Source organism: Azolla caroliniana, unplaced genomic scaffold (assembly GCF_043228905.1).
Source record: "Azolla caroliniana isolate FFs.n. ecotype wild unplaced genomic scaffold, voAzoCaro1.0.p SCAF_4, whole genome shotgun sequence".
Taxonomy (NCBI): Eukaryota; Viridiplantae; Streptophyta; class Polypodiopsida; order Salviniales; family Salviniaceae; genus Azolla; species Azolla caroliniana.
In genome coordinates this window covers 25,097,748-25,111,697 of record NW_028230439.1, presented here as the reverse complement: position 1 = coordinate 25,111,697, position 13,950 = coordinate 25,097,748, and the positions used below count along the sequence as shown (strand labels likewise).

Genomic DNA, 13,950 nt, shown 5'->3' with positions numbered 1-13,950 from the left:
CTCTTCTATTTATTTATTCCCTCTACTCATGATGTGTGCTTGAAATCTTTTCCACAAAGTTGGAAATGCATTGCATTGCATTCATCTGATTGTGTATACTATGATTTAACAGAATTCCTGCATTGTCAACTCTATATATCAACCCTCATTTCCCCTCTGACACCATTTAACTAGTCCTGCACGCATTTCCAGCGTCTCCCATTTGTCATCTTCTTATAGCACAAAAGCCTGATGATGGATGGTATAAGGTTCAAGGGAATGTAGAGCTTGATATGAAAGTTGCATATTCCATCTCATGCCACATCCAGATTGATAAATTGTATTAATATCAGCAGCCAAGTAGGACCGAGAACATCTTGTTTTTTCGTCCTTATTGTGCATCATGAAGCCAAATACAAATCTTTAGAAGGCAATAGTTAGTTCTATTCACTAAACAAGTTGCCCACTAGGGGCAAAAATCCTTCATCCGACATTTCCGAACTGATAACTTGTACCTTTGCATATATATCATTTATACGTGAAGAGTAATCCCAATCCTCCTTCCAAGATGAAGCATATTTCAATCTCATGGTTTCCACATTGTGTGCATCCTCTTGCATGCCAGCTGCCGCAAAAATGTCAGTCATGAGCACATAGGCTGTTGCACAACTATTATCCAACTGTATAACTTGATCAAAGCACGACCTCCCAAGTTCCAAGTTTCTCCATTTCCGACATGCACCCAACAGGGCAAGCCACACTAAACCACATTCACATTCTGGAGATGGCATAACCTTAATGACCGACATGGCCTTGTCAAAATGCCCTGCATATCCAAAACCAGCCACCATACAAGTATGATGCTCCAAATTTGGAGTGACCCCGTATCTTCTTGACATGCTAACGAAAAGTGTTTGGGCTTCTTCAAGTAACCCGGCATGACTGCATGCCACCAGAAGACTGAGCAGTGTTACCGCATTTGGAAGTAGACCTTCACATTGCATCCATTCAAAGCACTTGAGTGCTTCCTGACCTCTCCCATGTTGCCCATACCCGGAAATTATTGTCGACCAAGACACCACATCTCGGATCGGAAGTGCTTCGAGCACCTGGCATGCTTTTCCAAGAACACCACATTTCCCATACATATCCACCAAAGCATTCCCAAGCACGATATCTTTCTCCAAGAGTTCTTTGCTTACAATCTCACAATGAATTTGTTTGCCTTTGTCAATCGCTCCAATCTTACCACAGGCTTTCAAAAGAGTGAGAAATGTGACCTCATCTGCTGAAGGACCCTCCCTTTGCATCCATTCAAAACAATCAAGAGCTTCATCACATCGGCCCTCGTGAACATACCCCACAATGAGTGCATTCCAAGCAACTACATCTTGAACCGGAAGACTTTTTAGAATTTGACGTGCTTTTGAGAGCATCCCACATTTTGCATACATATCCACCAAAGCATTGCAGAGCATGGCATCCTTCTCGAGGAAGCCAATGATCTGAACTTCGCCATGAATTTGTTTGCCCTTCTCTATAGCTTTTGCACTGCCACATGCCTTCAAGATGCAAAGAAAAGTGACTTCATCAGGAGACAAGCCCTCACTTTGCATTCTTTGGAAACAATAAAGTGACTCATGGTATTCCCCTTGATGAGCATAGCCTGCAATTAGTGCATTCCAAGTGACCACATTTCGGGTAGGAAGAGCTTCAAGCACCTCTTTTGCTTTGGTCAGAACACCACATTTCGCATACATATCCACCAAAGCAGTGCCGAGTATGATATCCCTGTCCAGCAACTTCCTACTCACAATCTCATCATGGATTTGTTTGCCCTTTTCGATGGCTCCAATATTTCCACATGCCATCAAAATGCAGACGAAGGTGATTACATTTGGCAGGCACCGCTCCTGAAACTTTTGCATCTGTTCAAAGATACCCAGAGCTTCATGGCATTGACCGTGTTGGACATACCCAGCAATCAATGCATTCCAAGCCACTACATCGTGAACATGAAGCTCTTCAATCACTTCTTGTGCTTTGGCCATCACACCACATTTGGCATACATATCAACCAGGGCAGTGCCAAGCACAACATCTTTTGCGAGCAAATTCCTAGTCACAATCTCATGATGAATTTGTATCCCCTTCTCAATGGCTTTGATGCCACTGCAAGCTTTCAAGATGCAAGTAAAAGTAACCTCATCCGGACAAAGGCCCTCAATTTGCATTTCGTCTAGACAGTTGATCGCTTCACGGCATTCCCAGTGTTGGATGTATCCTGAGATGAGAGCATTCCATGATGCTGTATTGCGCACTGGCAGCTCTTCAAGCACTTTTTGCGCTTTTCTAAGCTCGCCACATTTCACGTACATGGCGACCAAGGCAGTACCAAGCATGACATCCTTGGTTTCCATGAGCAACCTCCTCTTCACAATCTCATCATGCATTCTCTCACCATAGCCAATATTGCCGATGTCGCCATAAGCCTTGAAGATGCCAGTGAAAGTGATGGCATTCGGGGAGAGACCTTCTCTCCGCATGTCATCGAGAGAATCAAACACTTTATGCGCATGTGTGTGGCTGTACGAGTAACCTGAGATCAATGCCGACCACGAAACAACATCACGCATGGGCAGGGATTCCAACACTTGCTCGGCTTCCGAGAGCATGCCACATTTCACATACATATTCACAAGAGTGCTAGCAAGGTAAGGGTTCTTCTGTAATAGCCCTTCATCCCGGCGAATCTCATAATGTATTCTGATGCCTTCATGGAAGTCCTTCTTCTTGGCACATGCCTTGAGCAAGGCCACAAGAGTGAATTCAGCATTGGGTACAGCTTCTCTCCTCTCCTTCATATCTTCTTCTTCTTCTTCTTCTTCTTCATCTTCTACACATTAAATGAAGAACATGGAGACTCTGTTTTGGTAGACTTAAAATGATATTGTTCTTCCATAAGACTTTAGGAATCGGCAACGGTTTGGTTTCGGGTTAACCGGTTTGGCCTTGTCCAAACCAAATCGGTTAAGCCTAAACCGGTTTGGGGGTTTCCAAACCTAAACCGAACTGGAAGAATGTCACTATTTGTGAGTACGTAAGAGCCCATCGCAGAAGCTGCTTTCAAGGGTCTCAAAGTCTCTTTGTTTTGGTCATATGGAATTGAAGAGGAAGAATTGGAGACCTTATGAGAAATGTACAATATCATGAAATATTGTCCATGTTTTGCCGACTTGTTAAAGCAGCATGGCCACAATAACCCAATAATATATCGTCCTCCATGCCCACGTGTCTAACTACCTTCATGGCCAACATGCATATGATGGAGGAGTATGGCACTCCCAAACATATTATTATGACCAATACCCATGCAATGGGGTGCCCTACATGCATAACGACTTGTGAGCTTTATATCCATGCATTAGCACTTGTTTTATTAGCATATATGTACGTCTAGATCACTTACCAATTTGCCTCTTCTTGACTAAATCCATTCAAGTTCAAGCATACTCCTTCATGTGAGAATCTCTTTAACATGAATATTTCCTTTTCGATCATGAAACTTGAGAATAAGACATTGTGCTCTTAGGACACTAGAAACCCTAAAAGTATGTCATGAAAATTTCCCAATATCCTAGCGTCCCCATAATATGTTTGTAATTCTAATGAACTACAATAAACCATCCATGAAAACTTAGATATTTAACGATATTAGATCAATTATTCATGAGACTCAACATTGATAATGAAACTCAAAATTGATCATGATTGGAATGCTAATAACAAGTTAGTTCATGATCCATGAATTAAATCAATAAAAGGATAAATCGACAATAACAATAAAGATAACAAAGACATAAGTGTTGACGCGCCATGTTGTAGACTTCAACTCTTAAAATTTAAATTACTTCTACTATTGGATGGTGGTGGTACTAATTGTGCTTTAGAACAAAGTTATGGTTTGAAGTTGATGTCTTGAGCAACAAAGATCATAATGTATATTCTTCATATTTTTATTTTGGGATCTTAAACTATTGGTTTGATCATAAATTGAAACTCCATAGTTGTTGTCTAAATCTAGATGTGAATGCTTTGTTACCTTTAACGGTATTGAAAAGAAAACTTGGGCAAGAAGACTTTAGTCTTTCACCCCTCTTAAGTTTTCACTTTATCTTTGTCTGTTGCCGGTACCAAGAAAACCAAAACTCACCCTCCTCTACTATACCCCCCACTACTTTCATTACCAAAAACGAACAATTAAAATGTATTGTCACTTTTTTGCTTTACAAACGTACGCAAGTATCACCATGGTAATATGCTAGAACCTTTTCTACCAAGTGTATGAAAGCATGAAAACATTTAGGAGTATACCAAGAGTAATGTTGATATTGCCCCAAATACTAGGGGCATGTTTGATGGAGTATACATGGTGTTCAATGCAGTTGAGTGCAATGTGTTACAAATGCTACCCCAAAAAACAATGTCCTACAACTACGAAGGTAATGATGCTTATTTTAGTAGACTTTTAAATTATTGTGTTAACCTACCAATAATTGTGGCCGACATACACAATAGGTCGAACATTCGGTCAAGAAGATTGGGGTGGAGAGATGGGTTGGTCGGCACTAGTTCTACACTCAAAAAATAGGTGTACAAAGATTAGTTATTACGATTAAACATACACCCCTAATAGACTATTAGATATAATATAATTTGTGCAGCAAAAACTGAATTCGAACATCTGACACAGTGACAGATCGAGAAAATACACAGAGTAGTCGACATAGCAGCTACTCTAACTACCAAAACTTATATTAATCAAAATAGACCAATACAAATACAATGCTCTTGATCCCTTTTTATAGGTGACTTGAGAGTCTCTCTCCAAGATTTACGCTTGCCTTGTTCGGCAAGAACCTACAGTTATATCAAAACCGGTCTATTTCCTAATATTACTCTAATTTTTATACTTGGCAAAGTTACATTATATTCGAATTTTGTCCTTTCACATTCTGACTCTTGTTTATACATACTCTTCAACTTTGACTCCGACTCCTTTTCACATTCGTCCGACTCCGACCATTCAACTCCGGGTAGCTAACCAGCTAACACTAAACAACTTACTGTTTTTGCTAAATTATTAGTGAGGCACTTATTGTTTCTCGTGAAACAATAATGAGATATGTTTTTTTTGGGTGTGGGTAGCACGTAGCACATTCATGACCATTCACATTGCAAAGTACTACTTTACATTATTATGAACACAAGAAAAGTACTAATAAGCTATGTAGAGATACTACTATACAATACTGTGAACACAAGCAAAGTACTAATAAGTTAACTAGGGTCATGGACCATAATTATTTATAATAACACAACCACATTATTCATAATGAAATAATCGGGTGACGGTTGGAGAAGGTAGGTATGATAATGTGTCATCCTTGACTCATGGGGAGTTGGGGATTAGCACGCAACCTCTTAGTGTATATCATTGCCCTAAATCAAGGAAATCCAAAGTGTAGACAAAGGGATATAATATGTCAATATTCATACCATGCAAACTTAATCATGCACTCACTCAAGTATATCAAATTGGTTTATGTTTGATTACGGCCAATTACATCAATGATATGAGAGCTAATTGTAAGTGTTGGAAGGTCCCACAATCGTTATATGAAAGTTAGTGCTCAAAGTAAAATCAACTATCATGGGTGTTACCCCCAACTCTACTCTAATGATTTCAGATTGCATTGATGGATTTCATCAGAATCATACCTTGATATGGAAAAGGTAAATGGTTTTTCCATGATCTCCCATCCATCATAATACTATCAATGTTGTGATTGTTTTCTTTTGAGAAAGGTTATCTACAAGTATGCTAGAGTCATGGCCCCCAAAATTCTAAGCCATACACAAGTGTGGGGGTGACAATGGTGTTTAAAATCCACATAATGATTTGTGGATCTTGAAAATGTATAGTCACTTAGTGATCCAAGTGTTGCATATGCTCATATAAACTAAGCTTGTAATGTTTCATGAAGAGAATTGTGGCCCTTTGCACATAACCCCCAAGAATAAATTTCATTGAATGTATACTACATGTGCTCCTCCAAAGATAAAGAAATTCTCAAAAGCCCACCTTAATGAGGTGTTAGACAACATTGTGTTAGTTTTTGTAAGATTCACTATGAGTCCTCTATTTTTTGAGGTATGGAGAGAATCTAAGCATTGAAACCCCTTGGATATGTCCCAGCTTAATGAGTCATTAGACACAATTGTTTTAGTTTTGTAAGACTCATCGTGAAACCTCTATTTTTGGAGGCAGGGAGAGAATCTTAGAGTTGAAGCCCCTTGGATATGTCCCACCTTAATGAGGTGTTAGACACCATTGTTTTAGTTTTTGTAAGATTCATTGTGAGACCTCTATTTTCGGAGGCATGGAGAGAATCTAAGCGTTGAAGCCCCTTGGATACCTTGGAAATGAGCACAATATCATTGATATAGGGCAATACAAATGCCATCACTCCCACCACATTAGGTCCATCCCCTCCTCCGATATAGTTTGAGAGTTTTTTTATAAACATATCAAATAGGAAGGGCAATAGGAATGGTTGCTACGCTAGAATCCATTGGATCTTCTTGCAAGACGGTGTAGATAGTTTCTCAATGGCATAGCCCTCCATAGGCCTATGGCCCTATGAGTACCCTACGGATTTTTACTTTCTCACATAACCTATATGTAAATGGATAGACTTTCAACACAAATAGGGTTTTGCCCTTGTAGCCCCTCTGCATTTCCGAATATTATGTTTGCACCTTTTCTTAAAAATTTACAAAGCTTTAGGATTGTAGACATGTGTTCTATGTAAAAAAACCTTAATGAGTGCATTGAACATTGGTTTTTGCACTTTATTATTAAAATGCAACCATAAAAAAACTATATGTAGTCAACACGTACATAATGAACACACACACACAATGTTATGATTTTATTTTGTATCTAGGCTCTAAATCCATCATTTAAAAAGGTGCAAAAATCACATGATATATCACATGACAATGCTTTAATCCATAAATGCATATTGTTCATGTAATACGATAAAAACTATCAATTAGGAATCATGTGTACTCTTTTGTGAAAAGAAGAATTCAAAATGGTCAAACATGCTTCACAACTTGGCACTACAACTTACATGTTTCCTTCGATTTCATGACAACCTTCAATATATAAATGCATATGATTTCATGTACATATGCAATACTACCACTGAGAATCATGCATACATTTTATTGAAAATAACAAATTGGATGAACTTTCTATTGTGACTTGATGAAGCAAATGAGATGTTAGCTCTCACTCCATAGTCGAAACCACTTCCTATCCATATTAAATGCATTTTATTCCATGTACGTGATAAAATCATTTGAATCATCCATACTTTTTACTAAAATGAAGAAACTATTGGAACTTGTCAAAGCAAAAAGAGATTATTTAGTTATGGCGTAGTCGCTCTATGTACATATGTAGCATAAAGAAAGAGTTCTTAGTTAGACAGGGTTTAGGGTTTGTGAATGGAACTTGTCTTATTGCTTGGACTGATGTGTAGATTTTACAACACACTTAAAGGTTGATAGAATAAAATGTATCAAGTGATTTATCTAACATGATGGTGATCACATCCTCATTTTACTGACAAAATCATTGACTCTTAGCCAAACATGTCCCTTTGATGGATATATGAATTTCAAAAAATAAAGTTGCATGTCCCCAAGAAGAGCATAAGTCAAGAACATGTTGTATCTGACATGTATTGTTTTCATCTTGTCATTCATGAATGTGACCACTATACGCTTTTCTTTGCTTCTTTCCCCCTTCTTTTTTTCAAAGTATTCGCCTTTATCCATTCAAATAAAGTGAAAACCAACATAGGGATCAAGAGTTGCATAAAAAGAGGCATTGCTTAATATAAACATGTTTATGCATTATTCTAATGTGAAGAATTTATAAGAACTATTAAGATAGCAACATAATTCAATTAAATAATCACAAAATTATAACTTTTTATTTCTAGGTGCTTATTCTTGAAGCAATGTTAATGCTACTTGACACAGAATCCATGTGTTTGTGTGTGTATTATGAACATATTTAAATTTTACTCTATGTACATACACACATGCATATAAAATATAAAAAGAGTTCCACGTTAACATGTTAGTTAGAGTACCTACAATGAATAGATAGTTGAAGTGAATGTAGATATTGTAATCAAGGATCAAGGTCCGCAATCTACTATAAAACATTGAAAACATTGATTAAGTAACAAGGGTTCAAATGGAAAGCACCAATATTAAACTTTGTTAACTAGTCTTTCGTCACAATGCAAACATAAATATAGAGAGATTGTACTATACATTTAGTTAAGTTATGAGCACAATAGACATTGATGGAATTTTGGTAGATTTGGGGGCATCAAATTCCCGAATCTCTCTATTGGTGTATTGGGTAGTTGGACAAAGTTAAATCGTTACATTTGTCAAGATCCATCAAGGTTTGACATTGGGACTCCCCCTCTTCTATCTTGATAATATCCTGGAATGGAAGTGTTTCTTAAGGGTAGGAAATTGTGTGGGTTACTGTTGCAATCATATATTGTCCTTTTTAAGATGTGACTAATGTTTGGACCATTCCTAGATTGTCCATCATCTAAACGCATGGACATATGGTATGTTTTTTTCATTTGACATGATTGTTGGTGCATGCATAGGGAAGTAATATTCACGTATGGTTTGGGATTGTCCAAGTGGTGTACATGTGTGTGACTCTTGTTCGAGAGAAGGTGTTTTGTTATTGTCATCGATGTATATACAAGACAAGAAGCTCAAAGGCAAGGTAACTTTGCATCAGTTGACATTTGGTGTTTCCTATTTGGGCCTATTATTTTCTCTCACATAATCATGTGTTCATATGGAACAACAAATAGTGTTGAAGGTATTGCTATCTTTTGGGACATTTAATTTGTGGGTTAAAAGTCTTCTTCTCCCTTAGATGACAAATTATTCAAAATCATTTCTTTCTTTCTTTCTTTATCAATGATGGGTTGAGTCATGGTATTAGAACAATAATTAGTGTTGTCTATAAGCCCTCCTCTATGGGTTGTCTTAGTTAACCTACATCATTATTAGCCCACAACAAGGTGGTTCATCTACTATATAGGTTGTGGAGAACTACTCATAATTATCATACATATTTGATTTAATTCAATCCTACGAATATGATTCTAATGCAATCAAACCGTAAAGAAAATCATAGCCATGCTCGGCTTAACAACATTATGTACAATCCATATTGAACATCACGACAATCAAATGATGTAGTATGTGTAAAATAGGTGCCTTAGGCCTAATTAGTGTGTGGGCCTAAGTTTTATTTAGTACACATGACGGTCACAATGGCATTCACATGTGTGGATACACATCTAGTACCGCTTATATATATATATATATATATGCGAAAATTGACATTCTATTCACATTAACTTATAAACATTTGATATGTCAAATAAAATGTCCTTATTGCATTAATTCCGCACATTTATGAGAACATTTTCTAAGCATCCTCATAATTTGGTATCTTAGTCTTTGTCCTGAAGTGGAGGTACCAAGACACATGAGTTAATCATGTTATAATAGTAATTTGAGGCTTAACAATCTTTTTAACCATCTCCACGATGAGTGCTAGGATCAATTATAGCATTGACATTCTATGTTAACTTTTCTATTGAAGCCCCATCTGGTACAACCATCTAGCATGCCCCAATCTAAGGTTATCTTCCAATCATATGGATTATTAGCACAATAGGAGCATGAGGGTGTTGTATGGGTCCTTCCCAAGTACATCATTTGCATGTCCATGTGACATTAATGAGCATAGTACTCTCATCCATGAAGTTACAACATGCACCAAATTTTGATTGCCATTGATGAGCATAGTACTCTCTCAATCCATATGGTGACTAAGGAAGGTCTCTAATATAGGTTGTGTCCTCACAACATCTTAATGATTTCCTAGTTCCAGTTCTAAAAGGCAATATCATCAAAGGGGTTCTACACCCTATACATGTGAGCATAAACAAATGGCACAAAGACTCACCTTCCTATGTTAAATTAACACTCATATAATGTGTCTCAACCACACCATTGCTCCCTAGAAAGAAAACTTGTATGCATGTATGTGCATGAAACCCAATTGCACCACATACAATATGAGCGCACGAATATAATCTCTTATGGGATTATATCATTACATCCATTATAGATGGGATCATGCCCAACTACGATTGCCCATGTGCCCATTGGAAACCCTCAATACATGGCATGCCATTGGAAGCAAAACACTACTTGGCTAATATCTAATGACCATAATTGTGACCAAAATAGTTTTACCAATGTGAAGCCATCCATCATAAATAAGTGATAAAGAAAAATTGCATGTGCCTAAGGGGGATCTATCACTTGTCCACACATAGTATTTGAAGGAGATAATAACATCATATCACAATATAGAGATCTTGATTCCCTATTACAAGAAAATAGAATAGTAGAATGTGTGTCGTCACTAAAATAGGGAAAACGTAGAAGAGACTTCTTTGAAGCATCCAAAGTAGCATGTATTAATGGCATCACACAATCATTTGATTGTAGGTCCCCTAAACAAAACCTCATCATTCAATGGAGACATCCACAAAATGGGTGCTCTATTAACAAACCTTGTTTAAACAATCAAAACTGCAAATGTGATCAAATGTAGTTGATTGGTACATTCCCCTATCGATCCACAATGCTTATGGTGTGAGCGGTCACTAAAATAGGAAAAATATTGGTCGGAAATTAAGAAGAACCCACATTAATATATGTATTGGTGGTCATTGGAGTATAGGTATTGCCTCCTCGCCATCTATAGAAGGCATCCATAAGTGTGGTCTCTACTAACAATTACTTATTTGAAAGGCTCATAATTATATATGTGATCTCTTGTAGTTGATTGGACAATATCATTGTGCTCATAGATGGAGGGAATGACTCATGGATACCTACTTCAAGTAAAATATATGATCAACATTTAATGTGGACAATATCATCGTCCTCACTAATGAAGTCAATATAGATCCCAACTCTAAAGATAAGGCACAATCCATGTTTCATCTAGCTCAGTCAATATGGTTATGCTCTTCTATATGCCCCTACGAATCTTTGATAAATGTGCTCCAAATAAGAGGTTGCCTCGCGATTGTTGGGCAAGGCTCATGGATCCTCCAACCAAAGGATGACAATGAGAAATGAATGGAGCATATGAGGGTAAGGCATTGAATACCAAAGGCGTCACAAAGACTATCAACAAACACGTGTTCCAAAAAATGAAAAGAAAGCACAAATGTAAAGAAGGACACCAAAATTCGTATAGTCCATAGAGAAAGTCTACTATTGTCACAATTACAAAGCTGAATACAAGGGACTCTCAATTCACTATAATAACCTCACTTCAATAAAAAAAACTCTTTGTTTTTCACTCACTCCCAAACTTAAAAACTGTTTTCCAATCACCTCACAAGCACTTAAGAACTTTGCACCTCTTCATCTTTTTCTCTTCTTAATATTCAAACGCAAAGAAATGCCTATCTACAGAACATTACAAACATGACACTATAGAGAGTCTCTAGCATGCATGGCACACATGGCCAACATGCAATAAATAGACTTATTTGACATACAATAGCATGCAAATGGTTGATTCCATATCAATAAACGCTTGGGTTAATTAAATACATATTAAAACCATTAACTAACAATAAGGAAAATTTGCATCAACATGGAAGGTGCATCATCTATATTGACTTAAAACCAACATAGCAACAAGTTTGGCCTAGTGAAAGCCATGCAAGTTCATTCAACACTCTCCCAAGTGATTGCAGTTCCAAGTTCCATCTCCATTTGACAAAGTGAAGGTTTTTTCTTAGCTGATGTGACTACCACTAGCCATACCAATGCATCAAAGATTCTACTATAGTAATGGTGGGACATGGAGTCCCCTAATAATTGGTGCTTGATCTATGTATGATCAAACATAGCCTCCACCTTAGAACAAAAAGGGTTATGGTGCAAGTTTGGCCTAGTGAAAGCCATGCAAGTTCATTCAACACTCTCCCAAGTGATTGCAGTTCCAAGTTCCACCTCCATTTGACAAAGTGAAGGTTTTTTCTTAGCTGATGTGACTACCACTAGCCATACCAGGGGGACATGGAGTCCCCTAATAATTGGTGCTTGATCTATGTATGATCAAACATAGCCTCCACCTTAGAACAAAAAGGGTTATGGTGCCAAAGGACAACCCTACCAAATTAATGCATGCTTTTAGATTTTGAATTGTCAACCCTTTATTGATTTTGATAGATACAGAATCTCAAGATGGCTAAATTGAATTATGAAACGAACAACCTTTTAGACCATGAAGTAGTGACCATTTTCCATATAAACATCTTTGAATTTCAAAGTTCAAAGTAAGAGTTTGTGGATTAAGTATATAAGTATTTTTTTCAAGTAATGCATGTGAACTACGTTTTGCTTATGCATTTCCTTTTTGCCCGTGAAGAAGCTATAAAGGAATAACATAGGTCATATATAAATAGGGAAGACAAATTCAATCCAAAAGTGTGCGGAATTCAAGTTGGGGTTAGTCATCTAGGGTATAAACATTGTTTACAGTAGTAAATTTGATAGGATATCTCTCATAATCTCTAGAGCCCTCCTTGAGGTTGTGGTTTATTTTCCATCATCCTTCCCATATACATGAATTTCATTGAGTATATATTATTGGAATCATCGAAGAACTTGTCATTTACAAAAGAAATATACAATAATTTCTGATTGCTTGTTCATTTACTCTAGAATAATTCCCCCACATCACATACAAATCCCCATGGGGTTTCGCAATCCCTAATAACCAAGCCCACAATGGTCCTTGGGCTACAACATTAGGGTTATTTATTGAACTCAATATCATGTGTACTTTATACCTTCCATAAATGTTGGTTGGTTGCAATGGAATATATAATAAATATGGTTGCAACTCTTACATGGTATCACAACCCATGGTACATTAAGGTATAATAGTCTACAAGGTTGTTAACTCAAACTCACCCATTTCTAGAAGAAACTTGTTATAGAAAGACATGATTCCAATTGAGTAAGTTTGGTGTATTGCTTGATATAGGGATTCCCACTTGAAGGCTATAATAAAAACATAAGCTTTTATTTAACAATGTCATTTTTACACAACCATTTATAATAAATAATGGACATGCTACGAGAATGGTTTCATATTGTAATTAACGCTCTTTCAAAAAGGGTTTCATTGGGGCCTTCACTCAACTTGCAACAAAAGGTCATGTTGGTAGCAAAACATAGAGGAGGCAATCAAACTCCTCTCACGCCTCAAAAGGAGTTCTTCAATTGGCTTTAACCCAAATTTCATGGGTTGCGAAAACTATTTCCTCACAAACTAAGCGAATGGGCATCTATTACTTTTCAAATGTTGCCATCCTCATTTATGCCATTCTTACAAAATGGTGGTCATGTTACATCTCTCACATGTGAAGGACGTGCCTAAGGTTACTTTGACATTACCAAAAACTATACCTATTCATTCAATACACAAGTGATCACTCGAGTGTGTAGCTCAACAACCTCAACAAAAGAGAGGTAAACTCCAATGTGGTTTGAACTGATGTAGTGTATCGTTAACTCAGAAAGTTTGTTACCACATCAACCCTCTTTTTCATCCAAGGGCTTGCTTCCAAGGCTACTCCATAGATGACAGCTCCAACTCTTTGTTCTACAAACCCAGGGTCATTGGGTAAATTTTGCATTGTAGGCACCAAAACTTTCAAAATCGTTGGGCTTGCATGTCTA

The 13,950-nt window shown here is 37.2% G+C and overlaps 1 protein-coding gene across 1 annotated transcript; it reads right to left on the bottom strand.

Moving 5' to 3' along the window:
* Nucleotides 1-422: 422 nt before the first annotated feature.
* Nucleotides 423-2,843, bottom strand: LOC147865616 (pentatricopeptide repeat-containing protein At5g27110-like). Its single transcript, XM_087318672.1, has one exon. It carries the CDS (start codon nucleotides 2,841-2,843, stop codon nucleotides 423-425), a length of 2,421 nt encoding a protein of 806 aa, XP_087174798.1.
* Nucleotides 2,844-13,950: the final 11,107 nt, after the last annotated feature.